Here is a 23,492-nt window from a genome sequence, read left to right on the forward strand (position 1 = left end):
AGGATCTGCAGCATCACTGAACTGGTGCAGTGCAATACGCGCACTCATCCTCACTGATGGTGTGCAGAACAAGGGGGACATTAAAAAAAACCTACTGAAACTAAAACATTCATCTTTTTCTTAAAACCCAAAAAAAAATCCACCACCACAAAAAAAAAAAAAAATCATCATGAGTTACGAGTCCTTCTTCTCTCACCGACGTCCTTGGGACAGCTACAAAGGCTCCCGACCTACAATCAAACCTTCCATGTCTTCCTCTCTGTACTCCTCCCCCCGAGCTCCTCCAGCTGGAAAGAGGATCCTGAAGATGGCCTCCTCTTTCCTGCCCGACGGCTCTCAGAGGATGGATCTGGTCCAGGCGAGCTCCATCAACACAGAGCTGCTGGGGATGCGGTCCCAGGAGAGGGAGCAGCTCGTGGACCTGAACGACCGCTTCGCCACCTACATCGAGAAGGTGAGGCACCTTGAGCTGCAGAACCGGGCCCTGTTGGCTGAGTTGGACGCGTTGAGGAGGAGGCAGAACGACCCGTCCCGGCTGCAGGCGTTCTACGAGGGCGAAGCTCGGAGTCTGAGGGCCACGATCGACGCGGAGAACAACGAGAAGCTGCAGATGGAGGCGGAGAAGGACTACCTGCGGGACGTGTACGAGCAGATGAAGGAGCGCTACGAGGACGAGGCGAGGCGACGCCTGGATGCCGAGGACGGCCTGCAGAGAGCCAGAGAGGAGGCGGGCCGCGCCGTGCTCTACAACTGCGACGCCGAGGCCACCGTGGTCTCCCTGTGCGACGAGATCGTCTTCCTGAAGAAGGTCTTCGCCGAGGAGCAAGCGGAGCTGCAGGCGCAGCTGCAGGTGGCGAACATCAGCGTGGACGTGGAGCTGGCCAGGCCCGACCTGTCCACCGCCCTGCGCGACATCCGGGCGCAGTACGAGCGGCTCGCCAACAAGAACATGCAGGCGGCCGAGGACTGGTACAAGGGCAAGTTTGCCAGCGTGGCGGAGATGGCCAGCAAAAACAACGAGGCGGTGCACGCCATCCGGGAGGAGACCATGGAGTACCGGAGGCTCCTCCAGTCCCGCTCCTCCGAGATTGAAGCTCTCCGCAATGTCATCAACTCATTGAACAAGCAGCTGGAGGACCTGGAGGACACGCAGGCTAAGGAGGTGGAGAAATACCAGGTAAGACTGATTAACACCCTGTAGCATCTTCTTTGACTTTTTTTCTCCTACCATACAATCGGAACGCAATCTTACGACGATTCCTAGGGTCCTTCCTATGGCGATGATGTGCAGCTGTCCCTTTCCTATCCGTAGGTGAGGATAAGTGAACTGGAGCAGGACATCAACGAAGCGAAGCAGGAGATGGCGCGCTACCTGAGAGACTACCAAGACCTTCTCAATGTGAAGATGGCCCTTGACATTGAAATAGCCGCATACAGGTGAGCAATTGTACCGTTAGCTCTAAACCGACCCACTCAGTATGTTGAGTCAGATCCATATTCTGTCTTTTTTTATTCTCTCTCTCTCAGGAAACTCCTGGAGGGGGAGGAGATTCGGCTGACCTACCCTTCCCTTCCAGCTCTAAATTAAACCTAAACGTCGTCAGCGTAGCAAGACACTGATCTTATCAAACCCCCTACTTTGTCTCTTCTTTCAATGTGTTCCCTGACCTTTATTCATCCCCTTGCCCTCTCCCTCACCTTGACCTAACGACAGTCTCCCCAAAGCCCCCCCCACCCCCCCGTTCATCAACTCGTCCTAGAAACAGACCAAGATCCGAAACTCATCTCTTTCAAGACGGCAGCGCCCTTGTGCTAAACAAGAGGTCCACAAGAAGTCCCCCTTCTTCTACACACGTCCTGACACCACACATCATGAAGATGGCGACCTGTCCAGCTCAGAGGGGCTGCACTGCATTAGTTACGTAACGGCGGCAGGCGGCCGTGTTGTTTGTGGCCGAGTTTCTCTCCGTGAAGCAGGCTAAGGTCCAAGCAGCCGAGCTAGCAACTGCACTTTCTCGACGCCTCTGTATCCGAACATTTGACCAACTGTTTGTGAAGGAGGAGGAACGAAATGCAGTTGTCTCTCTATGCTTGGATTTTGTCTGCTGTATTTGTTTATTTATTTGTTTTTACCTGAAACTCGACCAATCAATTAAGCAACGCCCTGCATACGGTTCAGCCATTTGAGCCGGTAACCTTACAAATTGTTTAAATCGATGATGACCAAACATCTTACTCTGTTCTATCATATGGTAGTATAAACATTGGGTGAATCTGCTCTTTATTAAAGGAGAATTGGCTCGTCAGATTTACAATAAACCACCAAACTTACAGACATGCAAAGGCAATGAAATTCTGAGGGTTTTCTCTTTAGGGCCCTCTAGTCCCATGGACTGTTTGTGCCAAATTTGCTCTGCAAAGTCATTGAAAACTAGAAAATATCAACATGACAGATCTACCTACGGGAGCACCTTGTTTGTCTGTCGATTTCGGATCTAATTGGTCCTGTGAAGCCCGTGCAAAGTCTGCACCATTACGATCGGTGTCCATGTAACAACCAACAATGAGCTGAATAAACATATAACTGACCTGCATCAGTGGATTTGTGTATTTATTTGTGTATAGGACATCCTCGCTGACTGTGTGAACGATACATTTGAACTTAAAGTTTAATTTTACATTTTAGTTATTTTATTTTTAAGTCATACAGATCACAGACGACATGGGAGTTTTCTGTTCGTTACCTGACAGGTTTACTTGGCAGGAGTTTGATCATATGAGATCTTTCATTTATTCATTTTATGTATTTTAGGGCACCAGAGAGTTAGATCAAGAGGAAATTGGCAAACTACAATAGTAAAACATCATGTTTACATGTCTTCACAGTTACCTTCTGTAGAATAAAGTACTGGCAAACAAAAGCACTGATCCATTTGCGCTCAGTTGATAGATGGCCTCAATCATCACAAATAACTTCTAACAACGACTTTAAACCCTGAAGAAATTAACAGCATATGAAGTGAACTGCTGATGCAGCAATATGACAAAATGACTAAGCAAATTTTCGATCCACTTCCCTTCATTTTGGAAATGAAAAACACCAACACAAAGCACAGTTTAACAGTGGTGGAGAGGTTTCCCTCCATGTAATGCTGGGAAACACTTTATATTTTTAGGCAATAATAATAGCAGCTAACAACACTACAGTCAACATGGATCCAGAACAACTGTGATACAATTATAGTTTCCATCTAGGTCTTTTTAAGCCATTTTGGCCTGAGGTGTACTTTCTAAAATACATATAAATACATCTAGAGAGGCCATCTTAAAAGATACTGAGTTCAAAGCTTTGTTGAAGCTGCTGCTCTAAGGTCTAAGTAAAAAAACATCTACAACAGTCCACTGCAAATAGATAGACAATGCCTTAGAGGTGTATGCTGACGTTGGCAGAAATTATCTTAATTACTGCAAACATACAACACTTGTGGTCTTATTTGTTAAAGCCCCAAATTATTGAGTTCAGCTAAACTGGATGGAGAAGGTCTATTAATAGAAATGTTCAAATATTGCCACAAATTCTCAGTCTAATAAGGGTCTGGGCTTTGACTAAGATATTCTGATCCATGAATAGGCTTTGATCTAAACTGTCCCATTGCAGCTCTGGCTACATGCTCAGGTCACTAAACTGCTAAAAGGTTAACTTCTACTCCAGTCTCAACTCTTTCTCGGTCTCAAACAGGTTTTGTCCCAAAACCTTCCAAATTTTTAGCTCCATTCATATCAGCACATCAACTCTGCCGTACTTCCTTAACCCTGCTAAAGCAAACATTTCCACCTAATGATTCTGCTAAGATCCTGCTTCACTATGGGCATGGTGTGTGCGGGGAAATGTACAATACCTTTCTTTTAGCCACTGTTATGGGGCAGATTTGTGAAGAGCATGCATGGCTAGCACTGCAGTCTTTTCAACTCTTTTCTCTACAGCTCTTACAGAGGGACCATGGGCTTTTTGGCTTCTCCAACAATTAACTCCTTACACAGTAAGTGGATGGCCACTATAGGTAACCGTGAGATGTTCAAAGCTTGAGATATTTTTTAATGACCAAACCCTGCTTTAAACTATTCCACAACTTTACCCCTGCTGTGTTCTCTGGGTCTCCATGATCCACTCATGTTCTCTAACAAATCTAAACCCACGTTTTTAGATTTTTGTCAAAATGTTGAAACGTGTTTATCATTTTCTTTTCCCCTCAATACATTGGTGTTTGTGGTTGTAACATGAAAAAAAGAAAAGAAAAAAAAAAACACTTTACTTATGCCTTAGCTAGACATGGAGGTCTAAGGGTGATAATCACCATTTTGCGTTTTTGCATTTTATGCTTAATATAAATACCTTATATTCAAATGCCTTAAATTAGGATGTTCAAAAAAAGGATAAAGGTTTTCTTTTACTTTCAAAAAACTGGCAAACAATATATTTTGACATAAATAAACTTTAACAATTTGAAGCGCTATGCACACCATCTGCCGACAGAGGGCGGTAAAGCACCAGCACCATCCGTCTTTTTGATCACTTCCGCTTGTCAAAGGACACAAACATGGCTGCCATGTTGTGTCTGTAACACCTGGGTTTCAATGTTAACTCTCTCCACGGGTTAAACACCTCAACAATTTGAATCCACAGGTCCACTCACCAGCCAGGTCATGTTCCGGGTCATCAGCGGGAGGAGCGTCCAGGCGGCCCGGCTCCTCGCGCCGAGGAGCGCCGTGCTCGTGGAGGCTGTGCGGGGCCGAAAATCCCGCACCGACCCGGTGGCCAAGTCCAAAGTGGGGCGGATTAAAGTGCCTCCCCCCGTGGATCCGGTGGAGATGCTGGTCCTCAAGGAGAGATACTCGGAGTACGAGCTGATCATGAGGGCGCTCCGGTAGGTTCACCTCTGAGCTGGAGTCTGACCGAGGTGGAGAAATGATGGACTCCAGATTTACTCACAGTGTCATACTAGTGGTAACATTTATGTCTGATACTGAATGTTTTTATTTATCTACTGCTTCCTGTCTGAGAGCTACTGGCAGCTTTTACAGAGTTAGTTACTGTTACTCTGAGCAGAAAATAAATGCAGGATAATTAGATGGCACACAGCTCCCATTGCTGTTATGCTTATTTTTGCACATAATAATAATAATAATAACAATAATAAATATATATATATATATATATATATATATATATATATATATATATATATATATATTTGTTTTGGCCCTACAGTTAAGAGATATTGTTAAGAAGGTGAGCTTTCTTTTCTGCTGTTGGACCAAATACTTTTTTCAGGTTGACACCATTTCCGATCTCCTTTGGATTCTGACTTGCTGATTTCCGTTTTGACCGATTCAAAACCATTTTTAAGGATTATAACCCAGGAAGCAGATGGAATGTCATGCAGGTCTTTTTTGACAGAGGCGGTGGTCTTGAATCCAAGAGGGAATGACGGAAACACAGGATTGTTCCCGTTTATGTCTCTGATTGTCAGGGACGGGCTGGGGTTAAAATTCAGCCCGGGGGAGTCTGGATCGGAGAGGCCTTTCATCCGATCAAACGACGGATGCAAGTGGAACCGTGATGTTGACAGGAATACTTTATTTGCAGTATAAAAACACCTTCTTTTTTTTTCCCCAAGAGGAAAAGCGCTAAACTCAAACAGTAAAGGAATTTACGCAACCTGTTTCTGTTTGTCCTGGGCTTGTAAAAAACTAGGTAATGTAGAAACACGACAGATAAACAGGATGTAGCCTACACAGTGCTGAGTCCATCACTAGCCCTATTCACACGGGATTACTCTTACCTATAGGGACCTCATGTAATAACTAAGTTACCCCCCTACGTCGGCTTTTTATGTGGCGCATACACACGGGATAACCAAAACCTGAGATTTGCTGAAATTCTTCTGTGAACGACTGTGTAGTAAAACCAGTGCAGCCAACACTTCACTTATAAGCGTCTCTGGCTCTAATTTTTTTTAAAGTCGCCGGTAGATTTCGTGAGTCGCGTTTTTGGGCTCGTTTTGTAATGGGCATCGCTTATCTAGGCTTGTCTTTTTTCTCTAACAGAACCCTCTCCTTGGCTTGCGCTTTCTGTTGGATTTTACCGACAGCGAAAGGCCGGTTAATTTCTGTCACAAACAGAATAACGTACCACACCAGCCCTTCGACAAGTTTACTAACAGGAAAAGTCATGGTGGGTAAAAGTCAACACTAATGCATTTATACAGCAATAGAAACAAGGTTCTGCAGCACTGTGTGTATGGTTGCTTGTTTTGCCATTTGGGTTTTGCTGACCCAGCTAAACACACCATTGTTCACCAAATGCAAATAATAATAAATAATAATAATATTGAAAAATTTTAATTGATCTCACAGTGGAGAAATTCACTTCTGCATCTTACCCCAGCCCCTTGGGAGCAGTGGGCTGCCACTTGTGTGCAACCTGGGGAAGCAATCAGGGGTTAAGGGGTCGTGCTCAGGGACTGGGGATCGAACCGGGTATTCCGCATCCTTCCTGAGTGCAAGTGGCCTCGCCCCCCCCCCATAAAATGGGCCCAGATGCCTATTCGCATTGGATTAGTATTATCGCAGGAGCTCGGAGTTCAGAGTTCAGCAAAATATAGTAGGTAATCAGCGGGGGGAGTTTTGCTTGACAAATTACTGACGTGGCGCGTTTGCGTGGGATTAGAAATACAGAAAATCTCCGTAATTATTGCAAATCTCTAGGTGAAACTAATCCCGTGCGAACAGGGCTAATGAAAACAGATTTATTCTTGGAAAACACATTTTTGCTTCTAGACAGACTCCATGAATGGATCCCAAACAGATCCCAACTTAATAAGATTAAAAAGTTACACTCAAAATTATTCTAAACTCCGGCAGGTCTAGATTAAAGTATATATTTTTATTCAATCATAAATAAGAGAAACATTTATTCCAACATTATCCTTTGAACACAGACTCTCCTGTAAAGTCTTCATTTTCCTGGTCAGCCAGTATGGATCAGCATTCATTTTCATGGATAAGGCAGAGTAATTATTTATACACGTACGGCGTCTCCTTTAATGTCCTGTGTGCCCTGAATGCATCCAAAACACAAATATAATAAATGCCACGTCTGGGGTGGGCCCTGTAGGAAGTGCTGGCTAACCTGCTGCAGCCATGCTGCTCGGCCTGGTGCCGTTAGGCTGACCTCGGCCCCTCCAGTAGAGGACTTAGTTAAAGAACAGCAGTAAAAAATGTAATTGTTGGATCATTTTGTGCACAGGCACACATTTTCTCTACTCCCCTCACTTCTTTCTCCTTTCTTTCCAGCATCGTTGACCTACTTTTACTCGCTCCAGTTTCTTTATTTCTTTGTTCCTTCAAATTAGGAAGGGCCGTCTGTATCTCCCGTTAAGGAGAAATATCAGATTGACCCACTCTGACGTGCGTTTTATTAGACCTAGAAAGACGGTAAAAAAACATTTCGACCGCCGGCTGGTCCGGCCCGAAACAGACCGGAACCGCAGCAAAGTACGCTCCGTTAGCCGACCCACTTTAAACGAGCAGAATCGGAGCCCGTCAAGGGAAAACGGTCCAATTCCCTCTGATCTCTGGCCGACTGATTGGAGCATCTCGCTCTTAGAGAGCGGAAACGCTCCATCGGTTTCAGAGGAAGATGCCTCTTTTGCAAAAATACTTTAGTCAATCTTGAGTTTGTCGAAACGTTAAACTCATTCTGTTTTCGTCAGCCTGGAGTTCAAGGAGGAGGTGCTGCGTAAGAAGTACGAGGAGGAGACGGGCTCGCAGGCGGAGGAGAGGGCGAGGCAGGAGGAGGAGGAGCATCGCGCCCTGATAGACTGGAATGATCAGGAGAACCTCCGGATGCTGAAAGCCAGGTGGGGGGGGGGGACCCGAGACTGAAAAGAAGCCATTAAGGATTCGGCATTAGGATGCTGTCTCATTCAGATGAATGACTTTGTGCAATCGTCTGTTTTATTAGGATAATAAGGGTCCAGAAGGAAGAAGAGGAAGCTGAGAGAAAGAAAATGGAAGCCGCCATTCAGCGCGAACAGCAACTAGAGGAGTCCATTAGACTCAGAGAAAAAGAGATTTTGCAGCTGCAGGTATACATTTCTTACACAAACAATAATCCAGGAGAGGGAAAAAAATCTAAAGGAATGTGCAGTTATGAAGCTTCAGATTGAAACTGATTAATGAGCTTGGTTAAAACGGGTGACTTCACAGTGATGTTTGTTTTAACAGGAGGAGGCCAAGAACTTTATCACCTTGGAGAACCTGGATCAGCGAATCGAGGACGCGCTGGACAACCCGAAGAATTACAACTTTGCCGTTGACAAAGAGGGCAAAGTGGTCAAAAGGACGGTGCTGCAGTGAAACGGCTGATTCCATATGAGCGTGCAGGTTTTTTTTTTTTTTTTTTTTTTTACATCAGGACTTTGATCAGAGTTCAGCGATCCGTTTCACTCCGGGAGATGATGCTCGCTGAACCTGAATGCTGGAAACGGTTTATGGACCTGAGTGCTGGGAAAAACGCCCCGGAGTCTCTGAAGGCCACTTCAGGTCTGGGCCTGGAAGTTTAACCCCAGCTTTTCTTTTCCACATCTCTGGCTTGTTCTTTCTCTCAGACACAACATGAGCCTTTAACCCTGCTCCCTTCTTCATGCTAGGTGTATTATTGTAAACATGTGCAGCTTGCAGACCCCTTTTCAACATTAAAGTATAAAAATATATGACATGTATCCTTTGGATTACAGTCGCCTTATTTATTTTGAAATGTTAAGTTTGCCACAGAAGAATGTCAGTAACATAGCGGTAAACAGTTAACCTGACCCTTGCCAGACGTATGTCGCTCCGCCCAGCTCCACTCACATCCATCTGGGACCTCTTCCATAGAGAGTGATTTCTCCAACCAATTTTATTGTCCGGCCAATCAGGACGCAGGGCTGGAGTTTCATAGATGTGACGTAGTGGAGAAGCGACCGTGACGTGAGACTTTTTTGATTCAACAATGGCGGCTCGCATTGAGGAAACAAGCGTTAACATTGATGCTGCTATTTCTTCCGTGTTGTCCAATCTACCTAATATTGTTTCATTAAAAGAACATCAGAGAACGGCTCTGAAGGCTTTTGTTGGTGGAAACCATGTTTTCGCCCTTCTCCCGACCAGATTTGGCAAGTTTTGTTTTCCGGGGCACGTCCGTGGCGGAGCGGTTAGCGGTTAGCGCAAACCATGTTAGGAGGCCTTTAGTCCTCGACGCGGTCGGCCCGGGATCAACTCCGACCCGCGGCGCTTTGCCGCCTGTCTTCCCCCCTCTTCCTGTCAGCTCACTGTCAATAAAACGTGTGCTACTAGAGCCGCAAACACATTAAAAAAAAAAAGTTTTGTTTTTTTCATGTGTCGCTCTCATCAGCGTCACGGGTTAGCTTCGATATGAGTGGTTGAAATAGCACGTCGATAAAGATGACAGACAAGTGGCTTATCCAATCATATGCAAGGAGTTTTGATAAGGCCCAGCCTTCAATAAAGGCAATTCCCATGGCGGTGTCCCAGATGTATGTGAGTGGAGCTAGGCGGAGTGAAATACAGCTGGCTAGGGTCAGGTTAGCAAAAAGTAGCCTCTTTAGGGAACTCGCAGTCTATAATAAGTTTTTGTCTATAATGATTTGCAAAAGTGATTCTCTTGAATTAATTTCTAGTTTTATCACATTACAAGCTCAATTCATTCAGATTTTATGTCTTGCATCAATACGAACCAGTACGTAATTGTGAAGTTAACGGAAAATAATTATTTCGGAATTAAACTCTCACTTGTTGCCTTTTCCCTCTTCACCCAGCAATTCAGTGGAACCAGTTGCCTTCAGAGGTCACAGCATTAGTAAACGGATGCTGGCAATTCAATCTTTAAAAAACACTGTGAAGGCCTCAGAGGTTTGTGAAATAAGCTTTAGTGAGAAAACAGCATCATAAGCCCAGCAGAGAGGGGGGAAAGTTACGGAGGTTCCTAAAGAGGAGCTTGAAGGTGTGACTATATCGATGCATTGTTGAATCCATCGCTGCAAAATGGAAAGAGTGTGGCACTACTAATACACCTGCCAAGAAAAGTCTGTCCACCTAAACTGGCTGACTGGCCTTATGGAAACAATAATAATTTCCTTTGCACTACACAGACAAATTTGAACCAACAGGATTTCATCTCCTTCCAATATGTTTTCTAATTTTCATTTGTTGATAAAAAAAAAAAAATCATTAACAAATCTTAGTATTTATCAAGAAGTGTAATTTTGCGTGATGTGTCCCTTTTTAATAAGGAGTTTGTCAGCGCAGATGATGGGGCGACTGCAGACCGACCATCACACAGCCATCCACTTAAAATAAAAAGGAGGAAGACATTAGTGAAGCAGCCAAGAGGTCAGCGGTTATTTGGGGGGAGGTACAGAGATTAACATATCTGGTGGGAGATTCTTTTGACAAGAAAACAAAAATTTTTTTTTTATTGTTCTGCACTTTATTAATCTGTCCCACATGGAAGAGTGGCAGGAAGACAGCCACGAGGAGTTTTGCTGAATGTTTGCCACAACCCATGTGGAGGACAGCAAATATGTAGAGGCTGACCTTCTAATGGGCCAATGACACAAGGAGGTCAGAGTATTTTTATCTGCTAGAATAATACACATTATCTTGTTTTTTTTTTGTCCAACCTATTTCCAAATTCACCAGCTTTCAAGAAAGTTCCCCGCTGTCCAGCAATCCGTAAAAGGTGACCGTAAAATAAAGCACACTATGCAGCAGGACAATGATCTAAAGCTCAACAGCAAGTCCACCTCTGAATGGGCCAAAAAAAGAAGGTTTTGGGGTGGCCTAGTCAAAGTTTTAACTTGAATCCTATTGAAATGTGATGGTACAGTATATGACCCTAAACAGGATGCTCCTGCTTAAAAAAACAACAAACGGTGGCTGAATTGAAGAAAAAAAAAAAGAGTGTGTCAAACTTTCTCTCTATAGATTTAAAAACAACTGATAGCCAGGTTTTGCAAACCCTCGATGACGATTCTGGCCACAGTAGGCGATCTCTTCAGACAAGTGGCTCAAACTCTGGCGCAGCTGAAGCTCTTCGCGGTGAGATTCTCCCAGACATCCAGAGACGAAGAAAAAAAATAAAAAAACAGGAAGTTACCCTGCCATGTGCTCTGAACATTTCAAAGCTGTATAGTTTAGTTTAGTTTGTGACAGCAGTGTGTTGAAGACAACCCAAACTCATCCCGCTGTCCTGGTGTTTCACGCTCTCCTCCTATATTCTTCATTTTCTATGATTGGACTCAAACCACACGGACCAGCTCATGCGTGGCAGCTGATCTTCTACCGTCAGGCTGGTAGGAGGTGAAGAGTTCAAGTAAAACTCTGGAAACCTGTAACAGCTTCAGTCAGCCAACCAATAAGACCTTTAATCTCAGGTAGTCAAAGAGAACATTTGCAGTCTTTACCCAACATTAGGCTACTCCACATTGTATTATTATGGTACGCAGTCTTTCCGATCATAAGGCACTCCTCTTACAACAGGTGAATAATAATGCTGCTGCTACATCCTTGCCTAAGTAATCGGGTTTAAAGCTGTGCACACGCTTAATGTGATTGGTAAAGAAAAGGTTAATGGGATTGGCCCCTCTATGGTAATGAAGACTGGGATTAGCAGTGGATTGGGAGGAACCCACGATCTCAGAAGTGTCCTCTTGGCAGCAGGGTTTTAGCAGGAGGAGTCAGAACATGACATTTGTGGTTATGACAGCCTGGGGTCTGCAGATTCAGGATGGGTTTAAAACAGAAAACGGAGCCCACTTGAAGAATGAATATAAAGTAAAGAATGTCTGGTGTGTTCGGTCTCAAAGACGCAGAACGATCGTTCATTTTAGCTTTATTTGATGCAGCAGGTGTGGTTATATCAGCATACATACACGTCTTCCTGTAATGGCAGGTTTTCTTTCTTTTTTTTTGCAAGTGCAGAGGGTCGTCAACGACTAAATGACCGAAATAAACCCCGACCGAAACAACATCCAGCTTCGAGCTGGTTTAAACCATCGATCGATGTGAAAGATTTGCTTGCAAACACAAACGGTTTATGACCACCTGGATACCGGAAATAAATACATTCACAAAAATATTGCAACTGTTCCAGCCAACCAAGCAGTCATAAACTGCATATGCAAATTTCGAATGGCGGACGGATAAAACCTGGACGTTTTTCAAAGGTGTTTGGTCACATTTACGCTATGCTGATCAAATCAGGGCAAAACGCTCAATAAAAAAAAAAAAAAGGTCCTTTTAGCCCATTATCAGGACAGTGATAAAGCTGCATCTCTTTAAATTTGTTCCCCTCCTCTTGTCATGTTACAACCAGATACTGACCCCTAATGCCTGAAACTTCCTGGTATTTACCGGTAGCTCCTTCCATCTTCAAACCATCTCTGCTAGAGATGCAGCATCTCCACAGCATGATGCTGCCACCTCTATGTTTTACAGCAGACGCTATCAGTTGGTCAAGCACAGGAAATCCAAATAAAATGTACTGAGGTTTGTTGATGAAACGCAAAGGCGAAAGGCATACAACATTTTCCAAGGAGCTGTAGGTCTAAGGCTGTGGATTTTGTACAGGTCACTAAAGACAAATTAGGTGTGAGGTCAAAGCCTTATCGGGATCCTGGACTGGAATCTGCGTACCAAAAGCAAAAAAATCTAGTTGCATAATGTCTCAAAACTAAAAATGGAAGCTTCCTTCAGGTCTTGCAACTAAAACATTCAATAGAAGACTGTACATCACGTCAAACATAGACTATAAAATCTAGAATTTGTCAAAAACAGCATAAACTCACATTAAACTAGAGGACATAATCATTACCACTTGAATATTCAAGTATAACAACGACACAGCTACGAAGAAATAAGGTGGTGGGGATCCATGTAAGCACCTGAAAACAAAGGCTTTGTGTGTTTCTGCACAAACTAGGGATGTGTGTTTCTATTCATCCATCCCCACACTGTGGTCTGCGTTTGGTTCTATAGTGAGTCCCGATTAGGAGATCTTGTTGTTTATCTGTCCGGGGTATTTCTCGAATCGCTTCTCGGCCTCCTCACTGAACGCATCACCTGCAAGACATTAAGAGCAACAAACACGCAGCAGCATTTGTAAATTTAAATGGATTTTACATTATGTTTTAATGGGTTTGAGCGTCTCTGGGCGGTTACCAATGTGGCAGTTATGGAGCCAAATCCTGTGTCCGTCGTATTTGCAGTTGCATTTCATGCCATTGTTTGTGAAGTCGCTCTCTGCCACTTCGTAGTTTGGATTGATCACGACCTGAGTGAGTGAGAAGGGCAAAGGCGGTCACAGAGGAATGGACCCTCTGGGATGATCTATCGAATGCTTTGACTTCTTAAACTTATTTGCTCTAAGAGAGAGAAAATAAAGCACATTAGCTCAACATGACAGAGATTTTTGCAGGATGAGCTTTAGTGACAATTTTCTTTCTTTTTTAGGGTTCAGACTTTTTTTTAAAATCTGAAAACTTCAAATGGGGAAAAAAAAAACTTTTTTGTTATGCTAAATCAGATAAGGGTGTAGAGCTGAAGTACCGTCCTTTGTGACCCATGAAGTGCTTTTCACAACGGACTAAGAGCAAACCGCACTTTATGTCCGGCAGAAAGAGGATGATCTCATCCTGTGGGGCTCCCCAAGGCTCAATACCCAGTCCACTACTTTTTCAAATACTCTCTTAGAAGGCAGCAGTTTGGTAGCAGTAGTTGATGGTTATCCATGATGTGTGGCCAGTGCACATTTTTAGTGCTCGGTTATTTGAGAATTTGGAGGAAGACTGCTGGTCACACTGGTCATAGCCAAGTATTCAGTCATGTACAGTGCGGTTCCTGTGGAAGAGGGCTCTTAAATAAGGAGAAGCATGAACACCACCAAGTCTTACATAAATTAGCTGCTTGGAGAACAAGACAAGTAAAGTAAATAGGTAGAAGGGAAAAAAAAAACGTAAGCCCCAGCTCATTGGCTTTACAAAATAGTTTTACAGGAATGACAGAAAGCCTCATGAAGACCATTGTCAGGCGTCTGAGCCTTGGTACGAGCAGCTCAGAGCGGTCATTTACAAAAATATAACCTCAAGTGTAAAATTCTGCGTGCATTATTTACTTGTGACTACACTCCCTGGTTATAGGCACAGAACGTTGCACAAGGGTAAAATCTCTGTTTAAAATGGCTCTATTAGTAGTAAGTTGTCTCTGAGCAAACAAACCAATTACCCGAGTCACCTCTCAAAACAGATAATGTTGTCCAGGGCAGGAAGGCTGACAAATTCAATTCTGCAAATTGTAAGGAAGCAACCTACTGAAAATATGATATTTGCTGAGAGTTCATTTCGAAAACACCAGAAAAAAAAATCCTATGCCAGGTACTGAGAGTTCAATAAGGTTGTTGCTGCTTTTACACTAAACCAGTGGTTCTCAGATGTTTTCTGCTGTGCCCCCCTTTGAAGGAGGGAACATTTTCAGCCCACCCCCCCATCCCACCAAAATGTAATTTATATCGTTTTCTGTTTTAATGCATTAAAGCTGCCATTCTGAAGATTACCTGTAATCCCTTTTAAAATGTATAACATATATATGAGATTATTTATAACATGGTTTCTAACAACTACAGTGTTACATTGCCACATTTTTTTTTAACTGTATAACATTAACAGCAATATAAATGGCTTTTAGCCCGACTCGTACTTGCAGTCATATTTTAACTAGCTATGAACCCCATATGGCAAAAATGATACAAAGCCATTAATATTAAAGACAAAATTTACATTAGATTTTGTACCTTTTTAGGAGTCTATTAATAGTGTTCATTCTACTACTGACCGCAGTTACAGACCATTAAAAGCAGGGGGTGCTGTTATCATATTTATGATAACAGCACCCCCTGATTTAGTAGTAATGATTTAGTAGACTTGTATTTTCTGGACAAAAGGCAAGACTGTTCTTGCGCCCCCTGCAATACCTTCACACCACTATTCGAGAAGCACTGCACTAAACAGAGATTTACCCAATCCAGACCTATGACTTTAAGGATACCGGAGACTATAAAACAATATAACCAGTGTGAAGAGAGCCTTAAAAAATACTGATGTGTCTCTGATATGCTCAGGCACAGTTAAGCTGAGACTATCTAAGCACACAACAATGAAATAACTTAAAAATGCCTGCCCATACTTGCTGTTTTCTCCACATTAAACCTAATGTGCTCACCTGCATGATGTAGTTTCCGGGTTTGACGTCTGTGATGTCAAGCCACTGGCAGTCGATGTCATGCCGGTACAGATCCCAGCAACCAACGGTGATGCCTTGATCGCCAAAGTTGGCACACTCGTATCGTTTCGAAACACCTGATCAGTACAGACACAGAGTTGGTCACTCAGTCCAGTAAGCCAAACTCATATTACATAGATTCATTACACGTTAAGTGAAATATCACAAGCTTTTATTTCCTGTAATTTTGATGATAGTGGCTTACAAAAAATTAAAATGCAATTTAAATTTTTCCAGAGATTTTGAATGTTACATAAGATCAATAAAGGAATGCGTGACAAAAAATTAGTGTTGCACCGGTACCGATACCAGTCCCCGATCCAGCACTAAAATGGTGGTATCGGTATCGGCGAGTACCAACAAATAAGCACCGATACCATTTTGATGTTTGTATGTCACTTGAACGCAGCCTTCTCTCTCCCAACTAGTATTATACATGTTATACAAGTTCATGAAAGTTGCACTATTTTGGCATTTGAGAGGCAAAACTCAGGGTTTAAAAGAGATTATTCAATTATTAATGTAATTTTACTGTCTTACTGTTGCACTGCTATTATACATGTTATAATTTCAGGAATGTTGCACTATTTTGGCCTTTGAGAGCCAAAAGTTTATTCAACTATTGTCCCCCATTCCAGGTAGGCAATAAAAAGTTCTACTACCCTAAGTAGTATGCAGTTCATCATATATACACACACACACATCAATTTCAAACAGATGGTATCGGTATGCTATCGGTATCGGCCGATACTGCACAGCCAGGTATCGGGTATCGTATCGGGGCCAAAAAATGGTATTGGTGCAACACTACAAAAAATATTTGACTTTTTTACAATAGTACATTTTTTTTAGACGTACCTATAAACTCCAAACTAATCATAACCCCGACAGAATTAGGTTCAAAGTCAGCTTTATGTTTTACCAGAATATTTATTCTGACCGAAAGCAATATTAATGTTTTGGAAAGGATTCAGTCAGAGTCGCAACTTGAATTTGATTGAGAAACACATCTGATCTCAATTGGGGGAAAAAAATCCTGTTGGATATCCCTACTGTTATGCAATGGTCATGCATGCCTGAAAGCATCGGGGCATGTTCCTTATGAAATCACAGGTGGTGTCCGGGGTATCTTCTTCCATCACTGAACTCCTGGACAGTCTGAGGTGCAACCTGGTGGTGGCGAATGGACCAAAACATGATGTTCCAGAGATGTTCTGTTGGATTTAGGTCAGGGGATCATGGAGGCCAGTCAATGGTATCAATTCCTTCATCTTCCAGGAACTGTCTGCATTCTCTTACCACATGAGGCCAGACGTTATCTTGCACCAGGAGGAGCCCAGGACCCACTGCCCCGGCAAAGGCTCTGACAATGAGTCAAAGGATTTCATCCTGATGCTTAATGGCAGCCAGGGAGCCATTGTTTATCCTGGAAAGGTCTGTGCGTCCCTCCATGGATCCGCCTAACCAAACTGGTCATGCAGCTCAATACTCATCCTGTTCCTTCTTGCACAAAGGAGCAGATGCTGGTCCTGCTGATGTGTTAAGGAGCTCCAACGTTCCTGTCCAGCTCTCCTACAGTAACTGCTTGTCTCCTGGAATCTCCTCCATGCTCCTGAGACTTCACTGGGGGACACAGCAAACCTTTCTGGCAATGCCAAGTCTTGATGTGCCACCCTGGTGGATTTGGACTACCTGTGCAACCTCTGTAAGGTTCAGATCACCTCATGCTAGCAGCAGTGACACTGACACTCATCAAATGCTAAGCTATTGAAAAGAAGTTAAAAAAAAAAAAAAACGAGGAGGGGGAAAATGTGTGTGATCTCCATCAGCAAAACTATTCCTGATTTTGGTATTGACCAATCGTTGCTCCTTCAGTACCCCTGCTGTTCTTTTCCTTACCACCATAACAGCTGACACTGTTCAATCATCCAGAGCCTTAATAGATTTGATATCATAGAGGACAGAGCTTTTTCTGTGGCAGCTCCAAGGCTTTGGAATTATGTTACGTTTTACTCAACTTGATTGCAACTTACTTTATTTTTTAAAAGTTTATCAGGCATGCTGTTCATTTTTGTTCAGCACTTTGGTCAGCGGTGCCTTTTTTTTTTTAAAGTACTTATAAATAAAGTTGCCTTGGCTTATCCTCTGGTTAAAAAGTGGTTCCAATGGAATGCAAATAAAAACACATAAATGTATCATTTGATGTTGAATGAATATAAAATTAAATATAGGTGTATTTATGGTAACAAAGACTGTTACATGTAGAGGAACCGAAAGTCGTGGAAGCATGACACTCACCCTCTTGACACTCTGTGTCCTCCAAGCAGAAACTGGCTTTGTGGCCTTCTGCCACTTTGGTTCCATTAGCATTCAGCAGGTCATAGTGGGTGAAGATATCCATGCTGTGATAGTGGCTGCATGAAAAGTTGAAATGCTATGCGTTAGACCCAAACTGAAAAAAAGACAAAATAATGTTTTCTTTGATGAATGACCAAACAGGAAAGCTGTGGTACTTTGTTCTTAAGTTGCTTAATTCTTTCCAAATAATGAATAATTGCTTAAAGCTTTGCACTCTACCCCATAATGCCTTGCAAAGATATTCAGACCGCTTTAATTTTTTTTGGCATATTACAAAAACAAAATTTTATGTTTTATATAGGGATTTTGTGTTGAACACCAACTTCAAGTAGCCAACAAAAAAAAAAGATAAAACATTTTCTAAACGCTTTACAAACTAAAATCAGAAGTTTGGCATGCCTATTTTTGAGCCTTCCTGAGTCGATAGACAGTAGAAACAGCTTTCAGTATAATTACAGCTGCAAGACTTTTACAGTATCAACTTTGCACACCTATAGATGGATATCTTTGTGCCTGTTATTCTATGCAAAATATTTCAAGTTCAGTGAGCTTGAAAGGAGAACATCTGTGAGCATAGTTGTTAAAATCTTGCCACAAATTCAGCTTTTTAAAAAAAAATCCGGTCTTTAACAAGGCTATTTTAACACACGAGTATGCTTTGATCCCATCCATTGCAGATCTGGCTGTATATTTAGGGTTGCTGCCCTGCTAGAATTCCCACAGCCTAATGCTGCCACCATCATCTGCCTTGAAGATGGTGTGTTGAGATTGGTGTGCAGTGTTCACACTGACATTTTGCATGTCAGTCAAAACGCTCACATTTGGTCACATCTGACCAGAGCACCTGTTGCTCTGTTCCTTACATGGCTTGCCTCAAACTTTTAAACATCCTCATGCCTTTCTTTAAACAATGACTCTCTTCTTGTCAGAACCGCTGATGGTGAGTTAATCCACAGCATCTGGCTGCCACTTCCCCTCTGAAACTCTATGGAAGCAAGAATCTTTTGTTTTTCCCCCCATGACTGTAGGGCAGTAAATAATAACTTAATATGACATTGCTTAAAAAAGTTAATATTCAAAAGCGGAAAAAAACAATTAATCTTACTGTAACTATGGTTTAAAAGCCTTTTAATGAGATGCTAGAGAAAGTGCTGGAGTGACTGGAGTTTTCTCTGCCTGTGCAGGTTTAGAGTTACAGACACTGTCCCTCTCTTTGTGTCAGACAAGATCTGGATACTAAAAGGAGCCCCATGCATCGCTCTTATTAGGAAACTACAGAAGCTCTGTGACGATGGCTCAAAGGAGGCGGAGCATTGTGTGGCCGGCCCAAGCCCAGATGACTGCAGTGTTGTGTGAGGAAGGACATCCAGGATAAAATTTACCATGCAAGTCTAAACCATAATCTCCATACCAAATCGGTTGAGGCACGGGTGACATTGATTGCCAACGGTGCCGGTGACAAACAGGATACCGGTGGAGGAGGAGATAATTCTGGCATTTGATCCAGTTGTGTGGGATCATCAGGGACACATCTGGAGTTTAACAGCCCTGCCTTAGATGGGAAGCTTTTAACCAATCTGACTGGATGACTGACTTTGTAAAGTGCCTTGAGATGGCATGTGTTGTGAATTGGTGCTAAATAAATAAAACAAAAATTGAATTAGATTCTCTGCAGACCCCACACATCCTGGAAACAAACAGTTTTACCTTCAGCTCAGTGCTACAGAGAGCAGGTTAGAAAAGCCTGCTGCTGCAAAGACGGCTTCTTCCCCCTGGGCCCTTGCTCTGTCTGATTCTGTGCATGTTTGCATGAGTTTAACCTTGTAAAAACACTGTGTATACATAATTATTAAAACATTTTTGTTGTCGTTGCCCTTTTTATATATTTACCTTCAAAATGTCTTAATTGAGAGCAAAGTGGAACATAAGTCAAATTCCTTGTTTGCGTGCAAAGACTTGGCAAAATAAAGCTGCTTCCTGTATTGTGTTGAGCATACATTTAATACGATTAATTCCTTTTAACCCAAGTAGGACTTGTTTTAGTAATCCGAGGTAATTTATTATTATTTTCTTCGTCAGTCCTGAGATTAGACACCAATAACTTTAAGAGACTAAATGTTGAATCCATTCATAATGACATTACCCGTGACAAGCATGCCACACCCAGGAGTGCCGCCCTGCTTTGGGCTTAAAGTCGGCCCGACCGATGTTGTGAATCTGAGAGGAGAAGCGGAGCAGCCTTCGGTGTCCGTACGGCCAGTTGGCTTTTGCCGCAGATTTAGACAGGCAGTCCTCCTCAGCGGCACAGTAGAGCATATGCAGAGGACGGTCCTCGATATAAACCGTCTGCTGGACCAGAGGAGCATTCAGAACGAGGTCAGAGGCCGCTGGATGAAGAAGGGAAAACAGGAGTGGGATTGGGTTATTGTTTCCTTCCTTTCAAAAGTATTTATTTGTGGATAGATAGAAAAAAAAACACTTTTGATGTGACTCTGGGCATTTATATGAATTAAACATTTCATTTTGTGCTATTTCAATGCATTTTCCAAATGTATTTGACTCTTTTCACAATGAAAGAGCGCGTGTGGACGGATGTGAAAAACACCTCCGTTTGTTTTCTGTTGCTTTAACTCACTCTCTGAGCAGATGACGCCCGCTGAAAACTTGGCGGCCGCTTTCTGGCAGCTGACAGTTTTGTGATGCTGGCAATGACTCAGAGCCATCTCACTTCCTGTGCACTTCACGCCGCTCATCACCATCTCCGTGACGTTACTGCTATCCCAGTACCAAGTTTCCTTACAGGGCGGGGGGGAATCAGGAGGGGAAAGAAAAAAAAATCAAAACAAAACACGGAAACGACAGAAAGACAGAAAAGAACAAACTGCACGGGGATCGGGGCATAATCCTTCACATGTGGATCTACTCAGAGCTCTGCTTTTATAGCGGCTGCTCTGTGAAACAGATGTGCAGGACTTGGCCGCTCACCAGGGACACAGTGTTTTAGATCTCTTCCATTACGCATTTACGAAAGCCACACAAAAGTATTCACACCTCTTGAATTCTTTCACAATCACAAACGCCATTGTGTTCTGTTGAGGAGAGAGAGGAAACCCAAAATGTTTAAAAAATCACATAATCACGTAACTTAACCTAAAAAATGAATAAAACATCCCAGCCTTTCAACATCTGGCGCATCACTATTCTTTCCATCAGCTGAACACAGAGTGAGGCAGTGTTAACCCAAAGAGACGTGGCTGCCTATCTGAACTCGCGGGGCCGGTAAGTAGCGCTTCGATCAGAGAAGGAGGAGCTCTGGAGGAGCTGCAGAGAGCGTCAGCTCTGGATGGAGAACCTGTCAATATGACGACTACTAGTTCTGAACCCCACAAATCTGGCCCTTACAGAAGAGCGGGAGGAAGAAAACTGTCACCGAAACAAAGCCACGAGAATCTCCGTTTGCAGAATGCCGCTAGCCATGCTGGAGACTCCGAGTACAGGTGGAAAAAGCTGCTCCGGTCGGATGAGAACCAACCGAAACGATTGGCCTGAGTGGAAAACGCCGTGTGCGGTCGAAAGCCGAGCTGGTCAGAGTGGATGAGAAGCTAAATACAGGGATACCATAAGCGATAGAGGCTGCACGGACCTGAGACAGAGGAGGAAGTTCCCCCTTTAAGCCGGGAAATGTCTTTAAGCGTACAGCCAGCAGTCCTCATTTGCTTTGGATCAAAGCAAAGAATCCTCCAAATCTCCAACAAGACGTATAAATTTATGCTCACAGATGCTCTCTATCCAATCTGCTCGAGCTTGAGCTGTTTTGCAAAGTCAAATGGCCATAAATCAGTCTTTGAACGTGCAGTTTTGGAGTAGAGACATAAGACAAAAGACAAAAGACTGTAATTACAGTAAAAGGCATTTCTACAATGTGAAATCGGGGGCTGAACCGTGTACACACAACATCTGTTCAGATTTGTATTTGTTGGTTTTTAAGCCATTCATCCTTCCACTCCCCCATCAGAATGATGTCCTACCCTCTCTTGGGCTAGCATCTAAAATCTCAGTAGAAATACATGAACATTTGTGGTTTTATTGCAAAAATATGCGAAAGCGTTGAAGAGGTGTGAATATTTTGTGAGGCGACACATCATATACACTGTTATACTTCTGCGCTTGAATTAAGCAAAGCAAAAGTAAATTGTATCATTAGCGTTGCTTTTAACTTAAGCGTCAGAAGATTTGCTTCTTCTTTGTTGTTATTGTGACGGAATGTGTATCTCCATTATTCCAATAAAACCAAAACGCTGATTTTCTTTCATAGCTTGTGTTTTTGTGAAAGATTCTCATAACCTTCTGAATATCAGAGGCGTGTGCACATTGCCTCGTTAACATTTAAATCAACATTTAAATCAACATTTAATACAATCGGCTGTGAAAAACATTGAGCCACTGCTACTAAGGGTTTTAGCTTGCCTGTTCTGCTCATGATTCACCTGGCGGGGCATGAAAAGCTTTAAACATGTGCTGTCTAACCGCGTGAACACGTGTTATATGTCATTATTTGGGTCCTACTTACGGTGACAGCATGCATGGAGTAGCCCAGCCCTAGCTGCCTGCAAGCCACCATGGCCTCCTTTGTGGTCCAGCCTGTGCTGCACACTGTGCCCCACTTGGCCCCAACCCGAACCTCGAGCCGGCCTTCGTAATTGCTCCGGCCGCCCACTATCCGGATCTGCAGAGACGGGCTGCTGGGAGTCAGACTGGGGACACACTTCCTGTCCTGTCTGCGAACCGTCTAAACTCAGCCCTACCCGGTGTTTATACGGAGTTCTCAGGCGACGGAAAATGTGCGTGTCGAAGCAGCCCTTTGGTTAGTCTATTCGAAGGCGAGGAGATCAGCGCGGTTTCCAGCTGAGGTCACCGCGTGGCTACAGGGGTGAGTTGGATCAGAAGCTTTGCATGTGCCCGCTTTGGTTCTTTCACATGGAACAGGCCCATGAAAACAACAGGGATGTTCCATGTCCAGAAAAATATGTATTGCATGTGAAAAAGCATAATAATACTATCGCATATCAATGCATAGGTCTACCCATTTAAATAAAACTAGGTACATTTCAATTATTCAAATGAATCTGAGCTGAGCGAGGCTCTTTGGTTGCCGCTGCTGAGCCAGACACAGTATTGTTGCCAAAGATTCAGCACCTCAGAAACAGACATAAATGATGCTTCATTCTTGAGTTTGCCAAAACAAACAAAAACAATGTTTGTTATTTACAAGCCTTGGGTGAACAAGTTTGAAATTATTGCACATTGTCTCTGAATTACATGGTGGCAGAATGATACATACAGGCCCACATATACACATTCACCCCGATAATACTGATTAAATATTATGTCCCTGAGCAAAACAGGAAGAAAATGCACAGCTTTTGTAGCCATTCACAAGCGGTTGGTGTTATTCAGGGTATATGACCACTCTGTCGTATCAGAAATGGTAGCATTTATTGAAATTGGTTGGTTTCCTGGTACTGACATGGCTGGCTGGTTACCACTCTCTGCCATGCTCCGCTTTGCTCTGCTCATCAGCAGAAGCAGCAACACCTGTCGCTGTCCTGATTATCTTCATTCCTCTCGCCTGCCATCCTGCCTTTGAATACCGGTCATTCCCTGCCAGATTGTTGAAAGCCATTTGTGAGTAAATATCCAGCTTTCATCCTTGCCTACAAGCAAAGCTTCCAACC

The 23,492-nt window shown here is 43.2% G+C and overlaps 3 protein-coding genes across 3 annotated transcripts; 2 read left to right on the top strand and 1 right to left on the bottom strand.

Moving 5' to 3' along the window:
- Positions 1–2,319, top strand: si:dkey-33c12.3 (uncharacterized protein LOC335380 homolog). The gene is made up of 3 exons (XM_012855714.3): positions 1–1,177; positions 1,313–1,437; positions 1,528–2,319. The coding sequence occupies exons 1-3, from the start codon at positions 170–172 to the stop codon at positions 1,586–1,588; spliced, it is 1,194 nt and encodes a 397-aa protein (XP_012711168.2). The 5' UTR covers positions 1–169; the 3' UTR covers positions 1,589–2,319.
- Positions 2,320–4,565: 2,246 nt separating this feature from the next.
- mrps26 (mitochondrial ribosomal protein S26) lies at positions 4,566–8,786 on the top strand. The gene is made up of 4 exons (XM_036150898.1): positions 4,566–4,925; positions 7,776–7,922; positions 8,027–8,150; positions 8,290–8,786. Exons 1-4 carry the CDS (start codon positions 4,705–4,707, stop codon positions 8,419–8,421), a joined length of 624 nt encoding a protein of 207 aa, XP_036006791.1. The 5' UTR covers positions 4,566–4,704; the 3' UTR covers positions 8,422–8,786.
- A 3,153-nt stretch (positions 8,787–11,939) lies between these two features.
- Positions 11,940–23,344, bottom strand: LOC118556090 (lysyl oxidase homolog 3B). Its single transcript, XM_036150897.1, has 7 exons — positions 22,328–23,344; positions 20,393–20,552; positions 19,901–20,144; positions 17,698–17,813; positions 15,340–15,476; positions 13,285–13,396; positions 11,940–13,185 (listed from the first exon to the last, which is right to left on the bottom strand). The coding sequence occupies exons 1-7, from the start codon at positions 22,376–22,378 to the stop codon at positions 13,112–13,114; spliced, it is 894 nt and encodes a 297-aa protein (XP_036006790.1). The 5' UTR covers positions 22,379–23,344; the 3' UTR covers positions 11,940–13,111.
- Between the last annotated feature and the right edge of the window lie 148 nt (positions 23,345–23,492).

Source organism: Fundulus heteroclitus, chromosome 19 (assembly GCF_011125445.2).
Source record: "Fundulus heteroclitus isolate FHET01 chromosome 19, MU-UCD_Fhet_4.1, whole genome shotgun sequence".
In the NCBI taxonomy this organism is placed as follows: domain Eukaryota; kingdom Metazoa; phylum Chordata; class Actinopteri; order Cyprinodontiformes; family Fundulidae; genus Fundulus; species Fundulus heteroclitus.